The sequence below is a fragment of the Macrobrachium nipponense genome, chromosome 20, assembly GCF_015104395.2.
Source record: "Macrobrachium nipponense isolate FS-2020 chromosome 20, ASM1510439v2, whole genome shotgun sequence".
NCBI classification, from domain to species: Eukaryota; Metazoa; Arthropoda; class Malacostraca; order Decapoda; family Palaemonidae; genus Macrobrachium; species Macrobrachium nipponense.
In genome coordinates this window covers 44,811,523-44,835,529 of record NC_061089.1, presented here as the reverse complement: position 1 = coordinate 44,835,529, position 24,007 = coordinate 44,811,523, and the positions used below count along the sequence as shown (strand labels likewise).

The window sequence follows — 24,007 nt, the reverse complement described above, 5'->3', positions numbered from 1 at the left end:
TACTTTAAAATAGTATTAATAATATTTCAAAGATTAATATGAACCATAATAGGATATTTTATGTATATTTGATGAAGGATGGTCTTTAAGGGATACTTTGGTGTTTGCATGTCCAGGACAGTTTATGAGCATTTTTAGAGGGGGGTTCCAAACATTCGCGGATTCTAACTATTCGCGGGGGGGTCTGGTACGCATCCCCCGCGAATACGGGGGGACCACTGTACATAGTTTTCAATGCACCCAAAGCATTAAAAGTAAGGTATTTCCCAATTGATCTTTGATCTATATTGATCTTTGATCTATAGCGAATAAAGCTATTACATTAAGATATCTCAGTTCTATTCTACATAATGTCATCTCTAACAACTACAGTAATAGTGTACTATAGTGCGATGATTGAAATACAAGCCAAACGGATGTTATCCAATTTGGTTGTACTTAGAAAAAAAAAAGTTGTTTCTTGTTCGGTTGCTCACGGCTCTACACGTTTACACAAGAATTATAACATTAAAACCATACTTTCATCATTCTCTGTTGCTGTTTTTTAACTTATGTAACTAGAAGATGGGATAAAGTTAGGCTATTGTAATTTGGTCTCTCATAAAATCGGATTATCGTAAGACGAATTGTCGTAACTTGAACACTACAGCTATCTGTACACTGTATAAAACCTAATTATATCTTTACATACTCTAGACACCCAAAGGATTAAACCTAGGCTTTTTTCACTTTACTGTATTTATAATAGTATAATGTACTGTACAGTACTACTGTACAGTAAATTTTATAGTACTATACTGCATAAATATAATTTTACTTATTGCGCCATTGCAGGATTACGGCGCCGTTTGACTGGTCTAGGGCGCTGTTAACTGGTCTATAATTTTGAAAGGTGTGCAGCGGCTGTAGGCTTTAAAATCGCTTAGCGTCAAAAAATCACTTAGCGTCAAAAAATCACTTAGCGTCAGCGGCCAGGAATGGAACCCCTGCTGCTAACTGAGGGCCATTTGTACTGCTTATTGAATGACTAAGGTGAATATGGACCTAAGTCATCACAGTTGAATCTGAGAAGTGAACTCTCCGGATTCTGATCATAAAAAAAGTTCCGTTGATGACACTAACCAATGAGGACAGTTATTCAGCTATTTCATTGTTGCTTGCAAGAAAGTCAGTACCTTCAATGAAGGCAGAGAGTCTTTTAGTAATGAAAACACAAGGATTGTGTTGCCTGAAGAACTGCTTCTTGTAGGTTGGACCAGGGATGAACTTTTCTATCTACCCTGGAAGTAGAGCTAGTCCGGCAGGGAACAGGCAAAGTCTTCAGTTATTCATTTTCAATTCGGGATGAACAAGGAATGATTGAACTAACATCTTACGAATAAGAAAATGTATATTAGAAGACAAAGCTCAAATTGTCTGAAGACAATCATTCTGCGTCATCGCAGCGGCCGATGGGGAAGGTGCGATGGAACAGAAGGCTAGAGACTTCTGTTATACCATGGGGTAAACAGAGATGATAATGAGTCTAATGAGATATATCTCTGTCTGAAAATTCTCGCAATGGCAAATGTGGAGCACAAAACATGAGCCTTACGCAAGAATTTCGAGCCAACCGAAGACCTAAGTCTGTGGTGGCCAGGCAGAGAGAAAAAATACTAAGACGAACAGAATCTCAAGAGAGAATACAGTACTCTGTCCCTTGCTTGATTCCTTATACTGAGTTGCCTAGTAGTGCATTCCATGTTAGAATGCATTCAGCTTAAAACCATCAAGTACAAAAAAAAGATGCACTCGAGCATCTGGACTTTTAACAGACCCCCTTGTTCAGTGATAATATAAATGTCGTGTTGTTGGCAAACAATACCAATAGTCATCTCAAAATCAAAACTTAAAACTCTTAAGAGGCCCGAAAGGCTGTCCTGAGTTTCAGGTTAATTAACCCTTAAACGCCGAAGGGGTATAATAAAAATCGCCTCCCGTATGCCGAGGGGGTCTCGGAGTGAGCGGAAAAAATATATTTTCAAAAAATCACAGCATGCTTAGTTTTCAAGATTAAGACTTCATTTTTGGCTCCTTTTTTTGTCATTGCCTGAAGTTTAGTATGCAAAAATTCACCATAAATCAAAATACAGTGGTCCCCCCGTATTTGCGGGGGATGCGTACCAGACCCCCCCCGCGAATAGTTAGAATCCGCGAATGTTTGGAACCCCCTCCAAAAATATTCATAAAACTTAGCTATCCTTAACATGCAAACACCAAAGTAGCTAAAAGGACCATCCTTCATCAAATATACATAAAACATCCTATTATGGTTCATATTAATCTTTGAAATATTAATACTGTTTTAAAGTAAATCTTACATTTTATGGTTATACATAAATACGTACATACGTATTATGTATGTACTGCATGACTTAGTTACGTATGTGAAAATAATTCAGTCCCCCCATAAGTATTCAGTCATGCACGTTTTCTTTTATACTGTTACTATTTGAGACATCCATTTTCTTTTTACAAGGGAAACAAATGTATGTGAAATCAGAAGCGATAGAGAGAAAGAACAAAATTTGTATGAACATTAAACAATTGTTTTACGCTAGTACAACATATGTAAACCGGGTACTCACCAGTGATGAATGTTGATTAAAGATGATGATGATGAATTAGCCGTGCAGTCCGATGAATGACGATGAAGATATGACTGCACAGCTAAGCAGAGGAGTTACATATCCTCTGAGGGCGCCTCTTCACCTTCAGGAGGCGCTTCGGGAGGCGGTGACTCAGGCGATTTGGGAGGCACTTCTTCAGGCGATTAAAGAGGCACTACTTCAGGCGATTTGGGAGGCTTTGGAGGGTCTTTCTTCGTTCGTGTGATGAACATTATGATTGGCAACTGCTGCCGTTGCTTCTTCATGGTGGTGAGAGCTTGATTATAGGGCTCCAGTGCTGTGTCTAGAATATTAGAAAACTTCAAGGAGCGCTCCATGTAAGGATCCCATGTTGCGACAAACTCCTGGAGGTCGTTTACCATTTTTTTAACTTGGGACAGGCGTTCCAAAGTCAGGCCCTCCTCCTCCTCCTCCTGATCCTCTCCTGAACCTGGAGTGTCTTCTTCCTCGCTGGCGGACTTCGTCAGCTCTTCCAAGTCCTGGTGGTAAGGGGGTCACAGTGGGCATCAATGACGGTGCCGACTTCTTCCTCGGTGATATCGTCAAAGCCCTCACCACCAAGAATTTTTGCCAACTGGACTGCCTTATTAATGGCTGAATGCTGGATTTCCTGGGGAGAAAAGCCTGTATAATTATGGACACAGTCTGGCCACAACTTACTCCAGCAGGCATTCAGTGTCTCCTTCTTCATGTCCTTCAACGACCGGTCAATGACAGACAGACACGTGGCAATCGTGAATTTACGCCAATAATCTTTCAGCGTAAATTCACTGTCACGGTCCATTGCATCAACAAGGTGCTGGAGGGTGTTCCCGGTGTAGAGTGCCTTGAAGGCACGGATGACGCCCTGATCCATAGGCTGGAGGAGAGAGGTGGTGTTGGGAGGAAGGAACTCAAGCTGGACTCCTTTGGATTAAAGATCGAGAGGGTGGCCACCAGCGTTGTCCATTATCAGCAAGACCTTGAAGTTGATGTCCAAATCGGCCAGGTATTGCCTAACTTGAGGAATGAAACTCTGGTGAAACCAGTACTCCGTCAGGACTTTGGTGATCCAGGCCTTGGGATTATGCATCCAGAAGACGGGCAGTAACGCCTTGTTCTTGTTCTTGAGTGCCCTGGGATTTGCAGCCTTGTAAATGAGGCCTGGTTTCAGCATGAAACCAGCCGCATTCCCGCACATCAGGAGGGTCACCCTGTCCTTTTGTGCCTTGAATCCAGAGGCTTTAGCTTCATCCTTCATAAGGTACGTCCGGGAGGAGAGAGGTGGTGTTGGGAGGAAGGAACTCAAGCTGGACTCCTTTGGATTAAAGATCGAGAGGGTGGCCACCAGCGTTGTCCATTATCAGCAAGACCTTGAAGTTGATGTCCAAATCGGCCAGGTATTGCCTAACTTGAGGAATGAAACTCTGGTGAAACCAGTACTCCGTCAGGACTTTGGTGATCCAGGCCTTGGGATTATGCATCCAGAAGACGGGCAGTAACGCCTTGTTCTTGTTCTTGAGTGCCCTGGGATTTGCAGCCTTGTAAATGAGGCCTGGTTTCAGCATGAAACCAGCCGCATTCCCGCATATCAGGAGGGTCACTCTGTCCTTTTGTGCCTTGAATCCAGAGGCTTTAGCTTCATCCTTCATAAGGTACGTCCGGGACGGCATTTTCTTCCAGAACAGGCCAGTTTCGTTCATATTGAACACCTGTTCTGGGCGATATCCTTTCTCCTGGATTATTTTCATGAAGGCCTGCGGATATTTTGCGGCTGCCTCTTTGTCTGCAGATGCAGCTTCCCCATGTAGGGAAACAGACTTTAGATGGAACCTTTTCTGGAACCGGTGGAACCATCCTTTGCTAGCCTGAAATCCTTGGGGAGCTGAGGACGGTCCCGGTTGTGGTTCTTCTTCTTCGTCTTCCTCTTCAGGAGCTGGTTCTCCAAAGCCCAAGAATTCCAACGTCCCTTCTTCATCGCCTTCCAGTGCCTCCACATCTTCGGCTTCGGCTTCCTCTTCCTCACCACCTTGTGAAGCAGTAGGAGTTGATAGCTGCTGGTAGATCTGTCGTGCTTTTTGGCGTATGATGTTAGAGTCAAGGGGCACGTTCTTCCTGCAGTCCGCGAGTGCAGATTCCATTTTCACAATGGTTTTGTCTCTCACTGTGGACACAGCCTTTGCGGTGCCATAGAATGTCATACTAACACTTTTTCTTATTTCATTTTCTTTTTTCTTTATATATCTAACTGTGCTCTCATTCACTGAAATGGCGGCCGACTGCAGCGTAACTTTTTCCCTCCTTCAACATATCGAGAAGATTCACCTTCTCGTCAAGCTTCATTACGGTCTTCTTTCTTTTAACTTCTTGGCCAGAAGCCTTAGAAGGAGCAGGGCGCTTTTTAGGGGCCATTTTTGGTACGATGCACACAGATATTTGCTGATACGCACAAGAGCTTTGCTTTAACGTTCACGTATACCCGTAAGTTTCTGCGCAGTGAGGCTGCTGGGTACTAGATGCGTGATACCCACAATTCCATCTCCGCGAAATGGGGCCAGGGTTCAACCAATCAACACCAAGTGTACAACCAATGAGCGACAAGGAAAATGAATGCTGCTCCTGGATTGGCTGCTGTGCAGACAACAGCCAATAGCGTTTTAAATATCATTTCGTTTGGGTACTGCTCTAAGAAGGCGTCACGGCATCATAAGATTTGTTTATCTGCGGAAAGTTGGCTTGGGTAGAGCATCTTTTAAGAAAACCCGACTTTGTTACCGACATTTTGCTGTGTTTACATGAAAGTATTACAGAACTGTAATATTTGAAAATTAATAAAGCTTTTTTCATCAAAAAAATTTATTTTGTCACGAAAATATACTCATTATGTACGTATGAAAAATACACGTACATGTACGTACTGCGTGCCGCAGACAGAAAAATACGTACCCTGCTACAAATATGTATATAATCATTGTCTTACGTACTTTAGATATGGTCTGCATACTTTTATCATCATCCTAAAACAATTTATGTACGTACGTACATACATATCATAATTAGAAATCATCTTAAAAAATTTCATAAAATGTACTGCCTGCACAATGCGTACCCAATTGACCCAATACGTATTTATGTAAGTTCAATGGCAGTGTTGCTAAACTACAGCATTTCACGCTAGATCTGGAGTTTTCAGATTTAATCTAGCACCATTGTTTTCCAATTTGCGCGGTCGCGCAATCCTAGAGATTTTTATGATTATCTAACGTGAAATTTGGCGTGTTATCGAAGGTAATGAAAAAATTATTAATAATATATTTAACACAGTGGTGCTTAAAAATCTGCCCTGACGCCAATTTTACAAAAACAACTGTCACGTGTGTGACACACCTTTGAATGTCTTTGAGACAAACCCTAAGGCTATAATTATAAGATTAGTATAGGGGGTTGTTTTTCATTTCCAGGTACTGCTTAAATCTCCCTTCCTACATCCGCCCTGCCTTGATCTCTCTCGTCTTTTCTACATCTTACAGTTATCCAAGCGAGAGTTTTTTTTTATGGGATAACATTGCCCTCCAATTGCTTTTTCATCTGGAAAATATTTATTTTGTATACAACTGCCTTTCTCGGCTGTGAAGTTGATGTCTATCCGTGGCTGTGAGATGACCAGGAATGACATGTAAGTCAGTGTCAAAGTAACTCTACACTTCAGTCAGACCAAAACTTTGTTGCCATATCGTATTCAAGCAATACATATTCTGTTATTGTTTCCTATCTATCATTTTGTGAGAGAGAGAGAGAGGAGAGAGAGAGAGAGAGAGAGAGAGAGAGAGAGAGAGAGAGAGAGAGAGAGAGAGATGGCTGTACATATACGATTGTTTATTTTCTCAGTTGCCAAACTCACTCTGTTAAGCTTTATTTCATATTATGTTGCTCACCAATTTATACCTATGATATTTTTATTCAATTCATTACATCAAGATTTATAAGGAATGTCTAATAAACAGAATAACCATTTCATTATGAGATGTCCTTGAACAAATAGTAAACACATAAAAATTCGCATCCGCGAATAGCCGGGGATGACCGCGAATAATTATGTATATGTTCCACAGAGAAACCCGCGAATGGGCGAGTCCTTCCGCGAATAATTTCTAGATAGGTTCCAAAGAAAAATCCGCGAATCAGTGAGTCCGCGAATCCGGAGAACGCGAATACGGGGGGTCCACTGTACTGTGCTAGAGACTTCCAATTTGTTTCAAAATGAATATAAATGATTGAATATTACTAGACTGTAAGAGTTTTAGCTTACAATTGCGTTTTTAGACCATTTTGGTCGAGTCAAATTTGACCAAACGTCGAATTTTTCTATATATCGTGATTTATATGCAAATATTTCAAAAATGATAAAAGCTACGACCATGAATTATTTTTTGTTGTATTCTACATGCAATTGTGCACATTTTCATATATACAATCCTATATAACGGCTAATATGAAATGGGGCAAATATTACGACAATGTGACGTAAGCATTTCGGAGATTTGCGGTGGAGAATCCACGCGCGGAGGGAAGGAAAAAGGTTTTTTTTCAAAAATTCACCATAAATCAAAATACTGTGCTAGAGACTTCCAATTTGTTTCAAAATGAAGATAAATGATTGAATATTATTAGACTGTAAGAGTTTTAGCATACAATTGCATTTTTCGACCATTTTGGTGGAGTCAAAGTTGACCGAACGTCAAATTTTTTCTATTTATCGTGATTTATATGCAAATATTTTGAAAATGTTAAAAGCTACGACCATGAATTATTTTTTGTTGTATTCTACATGCAATTGCACACATTTTCATATATACAACTCTATATAACGACTAATATGAAATGGGGCAAATATTACGCCAAAGTGACGTAAGCATTTCGGAGATTTGCGATGGAGAATCCACGCACGGAGGGAAGGAAAAAGTTTTTTTCAAAAATTCACCATAAATCAAAATACAGTAGTACCTCGAGATACAAAAGGCTCAACTTACAAAAAATCCAAGTTACGAAAGCCAATACGAAAAATTTTACTGCTCTACATACGAAAAGTTGTCAAGATACAAAAGGCTGTTGCTATAAAGTCCCGAGATTCGCCCGGACCACCGAGAACAATTTTAAAACTCCTGCGCCGCCAACTGAGTAAAATCGCCACCATCCTCCTGCTCTCCCATTGGTTCCTGATGCTAGTCACCCCATAAGGTCCTGCTCTCCTATTGGTCAGCATCTACCCCTTGTGCTTTAAGTATTCTATTGGTAAAAGGTTGCTGTAAATTGAAAAACTTAGTATTCATGCAATACATTTAATAAAAAAGAACATTAGATAAAGATAGAATAAAGAATAGAAATGAATGGTTATTATACTGTTTGGTAGTTTCAGTAGTTGAAGAGAGAGAATGAAAATTTATGGCTTGCTGTGTAAAAGTGATTGCTTGGCGATCGTTCGATACTCGTAAGTGCTGGATGTAAACAGACGTTTGGAAGCTTTTTTTTGTTTGTTTATTATAGTTAATGGTTACTTAATAATTATTTGAAATGAGTACATGCAATACATTTAATAAAAAAAAATGTGAATTAGATAGCATAAAATATAAAATAAATCAGACAGCCAACAAATACGCATTTTCTAGAATTCTTCTTCTGTTTTATTATTATGTTACGCATACGTATTACGTATGTTTCATTATAGCTGTCAGTAACTCGGTATCTCCGTTAGGTAAAGATAGAATAAAGAATAGAAATGAATGGTTATTATACTGTTTGGTGGTTTCATTAGTTGAAGAGAGATACTAATGACAATTTATGGCTTTCTGTGTGCTAGGAAAAATGATTGCTTGGCGCTCGTTCGATACTCGTAAGACGGGTAAGAGCTGAGAATGTAAACAATCGATTGGAAGGTTTGTTTTTTGTTTGTTTGTGTATTATAGTTAATGATTAATTAATAATTATTTGAAATGAGTACATACTGATTATTTATACATTTTATTGGCATATTCTAAGCTTTTAGCTCTTAGGTTTAGATGTCAGAATCATAGACTAGGCTACAGTAGCAACCGCTAACATAGGCTAGGCTTATTGCTAAGGGACATATGCTAAAGTCCTAATATATGCAGTAAAAATGGGGTTGAACATTATATGCAGTTGAATATTACTCAAGTATGTACAGTATTTTGCCTTTATGTAGTCGTATTTCTTCCGTCGTAACCCTAGAACATGTGTTTTAGGCCTGGAAATATAATTTACTGGGGTGTTTTTGGAGGGCTTGGAACGGATTAGCCATTTTACATGTAAAATGTGTTCCAAGATACGAAAAACTCTTGATACGAAGGCTGACTCAGAACGGATTAATTTCGTATCTCGAGGTACCACTGTACTGTGCTAAAGACTTCCAATTTATTTCAAAATGAAGTTAAATGATTGAATATTACTAGACTGTAAGAGTTTTAGCTTACAATTGCGTTTTTAGACCATTTCGGTCGAGTCAAAGTTGACCAAACGTCAAATTTTTTCTATTTATTGTGATTTATATGCAAATATTTCAAAAATGATAAAAGCTACGACCTTGAATTATTTTTTGTTGTATTCTACATGCAATTGTGCACATTTTCATATATACAACTCTATATAACGGCTAATATGAAATGGTGCAAATATATATAATATATTATTACATATAGTATATATATATATAATATTATATAATATATATCTATATATATTAATGGTATGTGGTGTGTGTGTATATAATATATATATATATATATATATTATATATATATATATATTATAAGATATTAATAGTCTCGTATATATTTTATAATATATCTATACAATATATAGATATAAATAGATATTAATATATGTGTGTCTGTATATATATAATATATATAGATATATAATATATGTATATATTAAAATATATGTTATATATTAAATATATGTTAATATCTATAGAGTTAGAGAGATTATCTCAGATATTACTGTATATTAATGTATAATATAGATATATTATAGATTTTTTTTTATTTTATTATATGTTTCTAATCATTTCTTCGATCTTTTTTATTTGTTTTATATAATATAATAGATAATGTATATATATATGTATATGTTATAATATATGTATAGATATTATATATATATAATAATTTTATATTATATATTACAAAATTATAGAAAATATATCAATATGATATATCTATATATATGTATATAAATATATATCTAATATTATAGATATATTATATATATATATATATAATTATATTAATTATATAGATATAATATATATATATAATATATTATTAATATAGATATATATATAGTATAATATGTATATATATTATTCTAGTGCTATATATAATATATATATAATATATAATAGATTATTATATATAATATAATTATTATATCATAGATAAATATATAGATATATATAGAATCTAAATATTATATATCATATATTATATTATATATATATAATATAGATATATATACCTTCTATTATATTTATTAAATATAAATATAATTGAATATATATAATATAATTGATATAATATATATGAATAGATAGATAATATATAGCTAAGTTATATATAATAGTTATATTAGAAATATCATGTATGATATAATAATAAATTATATATATATTAATATAATATATATAATAAAAGATATTATATTATTATATATATAGGATATATTAACATATATATAGAACTTTATATAACTATATAATATTAATTATATAATATAATAATTATATATATCTCATATTATATATCTAGATATATATATATAATTATAATAATTATATTTTATAGTATAATAATATATATATAATATGGATATCATAATATTATATATATTATTATAAATATTATAATATATATATATAATATAAATATTAGATATATATAAATAATATATATATATTAATATATATTATAATAATATTAAGTTATATATATTATATAGTATATATATTAGTATATTATTAGAATTTATATATAATATAATTATTATATATCATATATAATATTATAAAATAGTAATAATATAATTATATAATATATAAATTAATATATATATATATATTTATTATATATAGTATTTATATATATATTTATATTAAATATATATATATAGATATAATTAACAATATATATAATAATATAAATAAGATATTAAATATTAATTTATGATAATATATATATATACTATATATAATATAAATAGTATATATATATATATATATATATATATATATCTTATATATATATATATAGTATATATAATATATATATATAGATATAAGATATATATATATATATATATAATATATATATATATATATATATATATCTTAATATATATATATAGATATATAATATATATAATATATATATATCCTATATATATATATATCTATATATATTAAAATTTTTTTTATTGTGGTACGAATACATAACTAAAAGGAATGCAGGTGAAACTTTTTTTGCATAAAATGAAATAACATAAAATACATCAATAAATACAGATATATAAAAATTGTAATAAATATAAAACTAAATATAAAATCAATGCAGAATACTCACTCATAATCCTGACTCTTCGTTCTGTTCTTGTTGCCTCCCTCCTCCAATGAAGAGTCTTGCATTTTTTCCTCTCGACATGACAAGGTACAGGTGGAGGAGGGAGACGCACGCCCTTACTGCTGATGGGCCGCCGCCCTTCGGTGGCCCTCTGCTGCCCCTAGGGTAGGAGCACTCCAATATACGACCGCAGTATGGTACTTGCGGTCACACTCCCCAAACCTGCAAAGAGCTATATTGCAGGTGTGACAGAAGAACCGGGTGTCTCTCCTTCTCCCATTCATATGGCACACCCGGCACTGTTTCTGCCTGCGTCCTTGTAGGAGCTCCAGTGTGTGATCCCCTGGCTGCAGCCGACACACAGGGTCCCCTATCCGACGAGAAGTCGTAATCTGAGCGGGGGCAGGATCATCAAGGGCGGCGGCAGCAGGAGCGGCAGGAGCAGGACGACAGAAGGTGGCCCTCCTAACATCTGCCCTTTCCTCTAGATGCAGATCTGCAGCTTGGGGCAGGGGGCAGTGATGGAAGGCCACTCATCAGGATTAAAGTAGATGAGGGCACTCCCGGCTACCTTGAGAAACTGAATGTGGCACAACCTTCGGAGGTCTGGATTATAGTGCCCACAGTAGAGGATGTAGGTATTCTGGAGGGCCAAGTGAAGAATGTATTTGAGGAGCTTGTGTGTCCACCTCCTGGTTCTCATGGCGAAGGAATAATACTGGATGAGTTGATCAAAGATATTAACTCCTCCCATGTGCCTATTGTAGTGCCCAATGACAGTAGGCCGCTCGACACAAAACTCCTCATACATAACTCGGCCCTGCCGCGTGTCTTCTTCCGCTGGACGATCTCTTCTTGGACGGGTTCATGACTCATCGTTATCATGGGGACAAGTCGGACGCCCTTCCAACAGATGACAAACACAGCTCCCTTTCCACCGCCACTCTGTCTCTCCTCTTGCCAGAAGTTGCGGATGGCTAGCGAACCTCTCGAGGACATTCGGGGCCCCACGCATCAACCGAAGGCTACCACTGATGTGCACACCTGCTTCATATAGTTCCTGGGCCAGGGATACCGAGTTACAATAATTATCCATAAACAGGTGGTATCCCTGGTTACGGAAACGTTCCACAAGACTGAACACAGTGTCACGCAGCGTGGAGAAGACCAAGGAATACACAGAGAAGTCCATGACGTATCCAGTGTTGGACTCCGTAATACAAAACAATTTCACACCATATTTCTTCGGCTTCTTGGGGTTGTACACTTTTATATTCAGATGTCCTTTGTAAGGCATCATCCCCTCATCCAAAGAAAGGTTCTTGCCAGGGACCACGAGAAATTGGCACCGTTCACGAATGTACTCCAACACTGGGCGGACTAAAGATGAGGCGATCGGGGTTATTCCGGAGCATGGCCCTTCAGTTGAAGGCGTTGAAATACCTGTCCAACGCCAGGAAACTATCATGGGGCATAACGCCAGGCACATTGGGCGTACTTAAAAAAAATTCCGTCTCCAATATTGCCTGACGTCGTCAGCAGGCATCATTCCAAAAAAAAACTGGCGCCTCAAAAAATGCACCATGTCGGTGAGGTTGCAGCCCTGCCAGCGATACGACAATGTCGTCCGTAGTTCGTCACAGCAGTACTGAGCGTAGTCCGCCATCTCTGCTACCAGGTATTCCAGCAATTCCCGTTTAAGGAACAGCTGAATGAACCCCAGAGCAGTGAGAGGAAGAGGTACGGTGAGCCCAGGTACTGCCGTGAATGGGTGCATGTTAGGTGGGGTGGGGTCCTCTGACCACCCCTCGTCGTTCTCGGACGACTGGCTTTCACCTTGGCTGGCGCGACACTCCGACCTTCTACATGCCCGTGTGCGTGCTCGGGCAGGGTTTCGCACACGTCATTGGCGACAAAACTAGACGACAACTCCTCCTCCTCAGATTCCCCCTCATAAGAACTAAAACCACTAAATTTGAGCTCACTTTCGGCATGTGACCCTCGTACTGACATTGGGGCAAGTATTCATCATCACTAACATCGGGAGTGGTGTCCTCATCACTAGATGACCAACCGCCATCAAGTGGGGACTTGCGACATGCTGCTGATCAAGCTCTAACAAGTAGCCGTCTATGTCCTTTGGTTCGAGGCTTCCCAAATGCCTATGAATGCCCCTCAGGACACCCTGATGCTTCCTAGGGGTTATAAAAGGCACATGAGACACACGTTGTGGTCCTTGAACTCTTTCGTCCACACGAGGCCGCACGGAACGGTGTTGAGGAGCGAGGTCATCTTGGGTGCTTGGTCCCACGCCAGCATCCAAGTCCAAAATACGTCTCACACGATCCCTCCCGATAGGTAAAACGCGCTTTTCGCGCTCCATTAGACGTTAAGACATCTCTACGTACGTCTTGTACCACCACAAATACTCAAACTCTCCCAAAAATTCGGCAAAACACGATTGCGGCAAAAGATCGCTCTCGGACGACGCGTCGCTGATGCTGGCTGGCGCGAGAAGGCATTTCGCGCATGCGCACCTGAGTCACGCTCATAAACAAAACTACAGCTTGATCCCAGCATCCCCCAAGGCGCGATTCAAAAGTTTTCGCCTAGTAGGCCTACAACTATTTTTTCCGCAAATTTAAAAAAAAACTTTTTTTGTCGACGTACCATACGTAGGTTCGGCACCCGACAGACAATTTTCGTTGACGTTTAATACGTCCAATTGGCGTTAAAGGGTTAAGTGCTCGGTGAGACCTGAGAATTTTATCTAATGATTATCGGGGAGAGGTCCCTCCTTGACTCCTGTAGAAATTGAGGAGGAAAGGCGTAAAAACCAGTCCTATATATGAACATTCAAGACAGGAATGCAAGTACAATTCACCAGAATACAGTGGGGCCTCGCTTAGTCGCGGATCAGGAATCACGGATTCAGTTAATCACGGGTTTTTCCTCGGACCACTTCTCAATCTATATCACTGGTATGAATCGCAGCATCGAGGGCTTGTCCGTTGTAGGCTAAGCCTCGTCAGGTTCCGATAACCAGCAAATGCATGAACAGATTCACATTATGATATTAACTGACAATAAAGGTAATAAAACTATTCTCACCTTATATATTATTGGCATATCTTCATAATATTGTAGCCTATTCATGGAATAATTCCACATCATTGACATCAACTTGTAGTTGAACGGCCAGCAGAAATGTAAACATTGAGTTATACTTAACAGCACCTTTGCCATTCTTAACCTTTTAGAAATGTTAATAGTAGTAGTGTAATTACAGTAGTAATAAAATTTAGGAAAACATTACTTTTCAATTCGAACTTCATTATTGTTTTGGTATAACGTAATCAACTTCTCTGAACACTGCAGTCATACAAACGATAATTCTCATAGATTATCGTATTATTGTTTGCGATCGGCGATGAAGCGTAAATGTAATAAAACCATTTTTACCTTATATATTATTGTCATATATTCATAATAAAACGCATATCTTATATATTATTGGCATATCTTCATAATAAAAAGCCTCTTCAAGGAATAATTCCTTGGGGAATGCATTTTTCAAAAGACAAAAATACACTTTACATGTTTACAGCATGCAATGATTACTTTATTTTGATGTGATTACATTAATTTTACAGTATGGTACTCTAAGCAGTACAGTAACTATTTTTTTATCATAAATGTATATTCATTCACGAAAAAAATACGTATGACAACCGTGACGTCACCAAACCTAGTCTCGTTGGTACATAATATTTTTACACAATGTGAGTGGATACACCGTTCTACAAACTACCGATCTATTTTTACGTAAGTATCCTCTAAATTCTGTCATAAATCACTTTACTTACTTTTTTTGTGGAGCCCAAATACTACGTATATGCCCAGGAAATTAACGAAATCTCTAATTTTATCATAGAGCAAGAATCACTAATTACTGTGTTTTCTTCTTCTTTTCAAGACTAAATGCATTTTTAGGATACACTCATTTACAAATTTTCAAATACTATGAATGTAAAGAGCAAAATGTCTCTCTCTCTCTCTCTCTCTCTCTCTCTCTCTCTCTCTCTCTCTCTCTCTCTCTCTCATCACTTACAGAAAAAACTATATTACTGATCTATTATTCTGTGATTTACGAAATTGCTTCAATACAACTTTTATAGTTGACTCAATGATTTTCACATTATAACAGTATACAAAAGAATATCTTATCACTATCCATGTTTCATTTCTTATCACCATAAAAATATTTAAAATACAAATTTCATTGTGTTATTCTCCAGCTAAGCTAGTAACAGTATTCCCGTCCCAAGCTGCTCTCTCAAGCTATTCAACAGTTACTCTCATCCCAAGCTGCTCTCTCTCTCTCTCTCTCTCTCTCTCTCTCTCTCTCTCTCTCTCTCTCTCTCTCTCTCAATGAAATATGAATTACTGTATCATAATATCATAAACTATTATGTACAAAGTTAAAAATAATAATAATTCCATTAATAAATTAGTTTCTTTTAGCAACTAAATTGTTTTCCAAAATAATTCTTTCGGTAATAAACGTGCATCAGCTGATTCTAAACGTAAACAAAAGACAAAAATATATTTTTATTGCTGTATTTTGCTGTTTATACATTAATATTATAGTTGGGTGCTGTAATCATTACAGTAAATCATGTTTTTTTTTTATCATAAATATGTTCATTCACGAAATAGATATACTATGTACTTTTAGTTTGGTGCAGCAGCCAAATCATGAAAATAGAAAGGAATTGTTAGGTAATTATACTTTTGTTTGCTGATCCGATGAAGGGGAAATTGAAGATAGGAAAGAATAACTTTGAAACTGTCTTGAATTTAGTTTAAGGTGATAGTTGAAGACATATTTGGTGCTTGAACTAAAGTAGGCAGTTATAAACATTGAAATAGTGGTCTTGGGTGGGTTAATTATTAAAGTAGGCAGTTTAAAGCAATTTTTAGGGGGGGTACCAGGATAACACAGGTATTTACTTATCACGGGGGGTTCTGGGCCCTATCCCCCGCGATTAACGAGGCCCTACTGTATGCACTTGTGGCTCCCAAAACGCAAGAGCCCATAGGGAACTGTGAATTGGAATCCATCCAAAGGACAGAAAGAGCCAGGGGGAACATAGTCTTCAGGTGTTCGAATCCCTAGAATCTAAACACCAAATGTTAAGACGGTGAGGGGTTTCTCTGCCATTGACGGAAGATCCTTTGTCAACAATGTGGATGTAAATCCGGTGGAACCCCGAGAACCTTCCAGGAAAGTAGTCCCCTGACACTGAATCCTGTGTAGAGTACTCTGCAAGATCCCTTCTATTCACCTCGTCCCTCCTGGTGTAGCCATAGTAAGTAGAGGGAATAGGTGAGGAAGATTGGAGTCTCTCACTTGCCTTGCTAAAAGAATTAGCAGGAGAAGCGAGTTGGTAATGGCCACAATGAGAGTCTAGGAGAGTGTTCTCGCCCTGGAGAAAAGCTTTCCCAAGGAGGGTTATAAAACTCTCGCTGCCACCGTGACTGGCTGGTGTGACCTGGGTTTAGTTGAGCATGCACCTGACTGGTGAGGGCCGGTACCAACCTCTGATGCATTCCAGTCCTTGTTGAGGCCAAAACCTCTCAAAAGAACTGAATGGGTGGCCCTATACCAGTCTCACTGCATGCACAGACTCTTGGGACCGTCACATCAACCCTGAACCCCCAGACACATACACTGACGGGGCTTGAAACTCTTGGAGGAATCCATGATCAAAGGACAGACAGACAGACAGACACTCTAAAATGCAAAGAAATAACAGGCAAACAAAGCAATCCGCTTGGGAAGGAGAGCATAATGCAACTACTCTCCAAGGCCCAAAGTTTGGTCGGTGACCAGCTTCCACCTCCTATATGTATAGGTTGCCAGATGCCACAGATTCCTTGCTTTACAATCTTTGATTGTTTTTAACTTGTTTTCAGATTATCCTATTGTTAAGACTGAAGGTTTGTTCCGCGTATGAACAAAAAGGATTTCATTGTTGACACACACATATTGTAATGCATTGTTGACACATACATATTGTAATGCTGCAATTTCTAATATCACTCATCATTTTTCCTAAGGGTAGCCCATAACTTTAGGTATTTACAGTAACATGCTCTTGAAACAACCATGGCAATACAGTATCTAATTTTGCAAGAAATAGAATCTCCTGTACTCACTGAAGATCGTCAAACTTTTTGACAGTATCCTTAAGTTCAACAGCCACTTTTGAAACCTGGATATCATCTGGAGATTTGATGCTAAGGATGTTATCAATGAGACTGACTACAGCAGGATTAATTTCATCATCTGTAATAGAAAAAAAAGGGGGAGTTAAAAACAATACTGTAGCATCTCATTCATCTTTACACATGGAAAATACTTTTTGTGCAGCTGGAAACTGACCATTCAATAGTTAACATCGCTGTTAAATACTAGTTAACTAGCAACAGCAGGGTGGGGAGTTCCACACTTCTGTTTGGCAATGCTTTCACTTACCTTCTGGCCCAGGTAACAAAATGAGGGGTGGCTTGAGGTGGGCAGTGTATGTAAAGACCTCAGGTTTGTTTGTTAGGAAAAATAGAGATTACTTTAAAATTTGTCATTTGTTCCTACTTAACAACGCTGTTAAGAAGTTAACTACCGACAGCAGGGTGGGGAGTCCCACACTTCTGTTTGGCAATGCTTTCGCTTACCTTCTGGCCCAGGTAACAGAATAAGGGGTGGCTTGAGGTGGGCAGTGTATGTAAAGACCTCAGGTTTGTTTGTTAGGAAAAATGATATTGTCATGTTACAATAAAGTTTTATACATACTTACCTGACAGATATATACTTAGCTATAGACTCCGTCGTCTCTGACAGAATTTCAAATTTCGCGGCACACGCTACAGGTAGGTCAGGTGATCTACCGCCCTGCCCTGGGTGGCAGGACTAGGAACCATCCCCGTTTTCTAATCAGAATTCTTCTCTTCCACCTGTCTCCTGCGGGGAGGCTGGGTGGGCCATTAATCGTATATATCTGTCAGGTAAGTATGTATAAAACTTTATTGTAACATGACAATATCATTTTTATACATTCAACTTCCCTGCCAGATATATACTTAGCTGATTAGCACCCATTGGTGGTGGGTAAGAGACAGCTAACAACTGAAATAGACAGGTAAACAACATATGTTGTAGGTATTAATAAACCTTGGTTCCTACCTTATTAGGCTGAAGACTTCGCGGCTACTGCCTTGGAGTCTGCTTAGCCTCAAGAGCCTCAGCGAGATATTGATCTATGGCTAAGAGTTCTTGTGGGTCTGCCAATGGGGTCTTATCCACTTACTCGGCAGAGCCTAAAGGCCTTTGTCATTGGGTGCTATTCCACTAACATGACAATACACCTTGTTCAAGGAGCACAAAACCGATCCCGATCACCTGATCCTAACATCCATGTTAGTTCTAAGATTGTAAGGGAGTTATCCCCGAACTCCTTACAAACACCAAAAACTCGAAACATAATTACACTTTCATTACAAAATATAAAAAAAAAAATTTGTACTCCCCTACTAGTCATACATACCCTTGATCCCCTACCAGCAATGACACTCTGCTCCCGTGCGACAGTAGTGAGCTTGCTAATAGAAAACCAAGCACATATCTGACAAGAGGGTTTTGTACGATAAGAACACAAATTAAGGATCAGTCTTTGCTCCAAGACCCAGTACTGTATCTGCTGATACAAAAGGACCTAGCGAGAAGCACTTCTCATAGGTCACTCTCACATCCTTCAGATAATGAGATGCAAACACTGAATTGCACCTCCAATATGTAGTCTCAATGATCTTCTTTAGAGACATATTCTTTTGGAACGCCAAAGACGTTGCTACTGCCCTCACTTCATGAGTCTTGACCTTTAGAAGACCGAAGGATTCCTCCGAGCAGTTCTTGTGAGCGTCCGTAATAATGCTTCTCACAAAGAAAGCCAAGGCGTTCTTGGACATGAGTCTTTTGGGGTTCTTCACCGCACACCAAAGACCTTGTTGACAAGCTCCCATCTGTCTCTTCCTCTCTAAATAGTATTTAAGAGCTCTCACTGGACAGAGAGATCTCTCTATCTCTCTGCCTACAAGGTTAGATAGGCCTTTTACCTCAAAACTTCTGGGCCAAGGTTTTGACGGGTTTTCGTTCTTTGCCAGAAACATTGTCTGGAAAGAACAGATGGCAGCATCTCCTTTGAACCCCACCGTGGAATCCAGAGCGTGTAATTCGCTCGTCCTCTTGGCTGTAGCGAGAGCCACCAGGAACAAGCATTTCCTAGTGACGTCGCGGAAGGACGCCAGATGTAAAGGCTCGAATTTGTCCGATGAAAGGAATTTCAGGACCACGTCTAGATTCCAACTAGGTGTTCTAGGAGTAGCTGCTTTCGAAGTCTCAAAAGATCTAATTAGATCGTGTAGATCTTTGTCGTTAGCAATGTCCAGGCCTCGATTCCTGAATACTGAAGACAGCATGCTTCTGTATCCTTTTATTGTCGAGACAGATAGGTGTGATTCCTCTCTCAGAAAGAGGAGGAAATCGGCAATATTCACTATAGAGGTACTGGAGGAGGACAGCTTCTGACCCTTACACCACCTCCTAAAGACTTCCCACTTTGACTGGTATACTCTTCTCGTCGAAGCTCTGCGGGCTCTAGCGATAGAGCCCGCAGCCTTGCGAGAAAAGCCTCTCGCTCTGACAAGTCTTTCGATAGTCGAAAGGCAGTCAGAGCGAGACCTGGGAGGTTGTGATGAAACCTCTCGAAGTGGGGTTGTCTGAGTAGATCGTGTCTGTTTGGAAGCGATCTGGGGAAGTCCACTATCCACTCCAGTACCTCCGTGAACCATTCCTGGGCTGGCCAAAATGGGGCTAAGAGTCAACTTCGTGCTCTTCGAAGCTACGAACTTCCTGAGCACTTCCCCCAGGATTTTGACGGGGGAAAGGCGTATGCGTCCACACCCGACCAATCCATGAGAAACGCGTCTATTGCGAAGGCTCTCGGATCTTCCACTAGAGAGCAAAAGATCTCTATTCTTTTGGAGAGGAACGTCGCAAACAGGTCTATGTGAGGTCTCCCCACAGGGACCAAAGACTTCGACACACTTCTTCGTGTAGAGTCCATTCTGTGGGAAGAACCTGATTTCTCCTGCTCAGTCTGTCCGCTCTCACATTCTTGATCCCTTGAACAAACCTTGTGAGGAGAGTTATGCCTCTTTCTTCCGTCCAGGTTAACAGGTGTCTTGTCAACTGATAGAGGGAGAAAGAGTGCGTGCCTCCTTGCTTGCGTATGTAAGCCAGAGCCGTGGTGTTGTCCGAGTTTATCTGTATCACCCCGTCTCTGACTATCTCTTCGAAGAACTTTAAGGCTAGGTGTATGGCCACAAGTTCCTTGCAATTGATGTGCCAGGACACCTGTTCCTTTGTCCAGGTGCCTGACACCTCCCTTGCTCCTAGCGTCGCTCCCCATCCCGACTCCGAAGCGTCGGTAAATAACACTTGGTCTGGGTTCTGCAGAGCGAGCGATACGCCTTCGTTCTTTTGAAGCGGAGGGATCCACCACTTCAGATGATCTTTTACTTCTTGTGGAAGTTGGAAGATGTCCGAGAGTTGACCCGTCTTCCAACTCCACACCTCTTTGAGGAAAACTGAAGAGGGCGAAGGTGAAGTCTCCCTAGCGAGAAGAACTTTTCCAATGAGGACAGGGTCCCTAAAAGGCTCAGGTAATCCCTCGCTGAGCTGTTCTTTCTCTCTAAGAAGCTCGAGATTCTCGACAAACCTCGAGCGATTCTTTCTCGCGAAGGATATACCCGAAAACCCCGAGAATCCATCTGAATCCCCAGATAGACCAAGTTCTGGCTGGGGATCAGTTGTGACTTCTCGAGGTTGACGAGCAACCCTAGCGAATCTATCATGTTCCTTGTTACTTCTAAGTCCTCCAAGCACTGAATCTTCGACTTGGCCCTGATCAGCCAGTCGTCCAAGTAGAGGGAGATGTTTATCCCCTCTAGGTGAAGCCATCTTGCTACATTCGCCATCAGGTTGGTGAATACTTGTGGGGCTGTAGACAGACCGAAGCACAGAGCCCTGAACTGAAAGATCTTGTCTCCTATTACAAAGCGAAGATATTTCTTTGACAAATGGTGAATGGGAACGTGGAAATATGCGTCTTGCAGGTCCAGAGAGACCATCCAATCTCCTGGACGAAGAGCCGACATTACAGAGGCGGACGTTTCCATGCGAAACTTCTTTTTCTGTACGAAGCGATTCAGAGCGCTTACGTCCAGAACTGGCCTCCACCCCCCCCGATGCCTTTGGTACTAGAAAAAGGCGATTGTAAAATCCCGGGGAGTGTGGATCCTGCACAAGTTCGATGGCCTCTTTTTCCCACATTTGCTCCACCATTTGAAGGAGAGTCTTTCTCATTAACGGGTCTCTGTACCTCGCTGACAGTTCCCGAGGCGTAGATGTTAGGGGCGGGCTGTCGTCGAAGGGGATTACATATCCCTTCTTCAGGACCGACACTGACCAACAAGGGTCGGCTCCCCTTTTTGCCCATACTCCTGCAAAGTTCAGGAGTCTGGCGCCCACTGGTGCTTGGAGGAGCAACAAGTCACTTTGATTTCTTGAAGGGCCTAAATGAAGACCTTCCTCTCTTTTCAGAGCTCTTCTTTCTGGCAGGGGGACGAGCCGCTGCACCTCCACGAAAGGGCTGCTGAGGAGGACGAGATTCCTTCTTAACCGTCGACACTACAGGGCGTCCTTTCTTGGACGTTTGCGTTAGTAGGTCTTGTGTCGCCTTCTCAGTTAGCGAGCGAGATATATCCTTCACTAACTGAGAAGGAAACAGATGATCTGATAGAGGGGCGAACAGTAAGGCAGTCCTCTGGCTCGGAGAAACCCCTTTCGATAATAGGGATCCATAAACTGATCTCTTTTTCAGGAGACCAGCACCAAAAAGGGAAGCCACTTCACCCGAACCGTCCTGTACTGCCTTGTCCATGCAGGACAGGACGCTATGGAGAATTTCTGGGTTTTTCAGAAACTCCGGATCCTTAGATTTGTTGGCCAGAACTCCGAGTGACCAATCCAGAAAATTGAACACCTCAAAAGTGACAAAAAGTCCCTTTAGAAAGTGGTTCAACTCTGAAGTGCTCCACGTCGCTCTGACCGATCCTAAGGAGTGACGTCTAGAGGCCTCCACTAAATTGGAAAAGTCGGCATCTGCAGAGGCAGGTAGAGAAAGACCCATAGTCTCTCCTGTCCCATACCAAATACCTCTCTTCCCGTGCAATCTGGAAGGAGGCATGCAGAATACCGTCTTTCCTAACTCCTTCTTCTTGTCCATCCAAGAATCTAAAGAATGGAGTGCCTTCTTCATAGATATCGCAGGCTTCATTTTTAAAAAGGCCGACGATTTTGCCGTAGGTGAGCTCGAAAAGAGCGAACGAGGAGAAGGAGGAGCCGCCGGACTAAGAGAATCTCCAAACTCTTGAAGTAGTAATGAGGCTAAGACTTTATAACTAGAAAGTCCCTCATTAGCAGGAGGTTCGTCATCAGACAATTCGTCGAACCCTCGATCAGACGAAGGAGAAAGTTCACGTTTGGGAGGGAGAGTCCTTCCAAGACCTCCTATGTTCTGAAGGAGAGGAGCTCCTATTTGGAGAAGAGTCATAACCTCCAGGAACGAGTCCCCGACTCTTGCTCCTGGCTCTTGACTCTTGCCTCCTGCTCTTGACTCTGCTCCTGACTCCTGCTCCTGAATCCTGCTCCTGACTCCGACTCCTGCTCCTGACTCATGCCTCCGGACTCCGGCTCCTGCCTCTGACTCCTGGCTCATCCTCCTGACTCCTGGACTCCTGGTCCTGCTGGCTCCTGCCTCCTGCCTCTTGCCTCCTGGCTCTTGCCTCCGGTCCTTGCCTCCTGGCTCCTGCCTCTTGCCTGGATGCCTCTACACTCCTGGCTCTGGGCTCCTGCCTCCTGGTTGACTCCTCACTCCTCACTCCTGGCTCTTGGCTCCTGCCTCCTGGGTGACTCCTCACTCCTGGCCGGTGCCAGACGTCTGATCGTTTCATCCAGGTTCGTACCGGAAACCTCACCTCGAGTAGGAGTATCGATCCTGGAGGCAGATACCTCCATACGTCTGGAGGATCTTTTAATAGGAAGGGAAGTGTCTTCCTTCTAGGAGGCTCCTTTGACAGGACTCCTACAAACGACGAAATCTGTTCCTGCATCGCCATCATGAACCTCTTTGTAGCCTCCTCTTTATCCTCTTCGGGAGGAGGGGAGGGAGGAGGGGAGGGGAGTCCCATCCGCCTCCACCTCCTGCCTCCTTCTCACTCTGGTTGAAAGAATGGCTCTTCTTGCCTTCTTCACTCCCGATGGAGACTCCTCAGGGAAGTTTTCAGGGCTCGAGTCAATATACGGAGCCTTCCAACTCCTCTTGAGAGGCCGAGATCGATCTGAATCTCTCCAATCACGTCTCGGTGATGAAGATCCCGACGACGAGAAACACTCACGTAGGACGCTTTTACAATAGCGGTCCTTGGCAGTCTGGGGTGTCACAGAAACCGCCGAAGGACACCTGATCGGTGGGGATTCTCCACAACCTCCTTTCGGCTTTCGACATTCCTTCTCCTCTGGGCATGTGAGCTTGGAAGAGGTCTAGA

The 24,007-nt window shown here is 40.4% G+C and overlaps 1 protein-coding gene across 1 annotated transcript in view; it reads right to left on the bottom strand.

Moving 5' to 3' along the window:
- The window catches only part of LOC135225345 (CBP80/20-dependent translation initiation factor-like), a 152,091-nt gene that overhangs the window by 48,231 nt on the left and 79,853 nt on the right, over window positions 1–24,007 (bottom strand). The window contains exon 3 of the mRNA XM_064264682.1: window positions 17,501–17,630. Coding sequence (XP_064120752.1) covers window positions 17,501–17,630 — 130 coding nt within the window. The remainder of the gene's footprint in view (window positions 1–17,500; window positions 17,631–24,007) is intronic.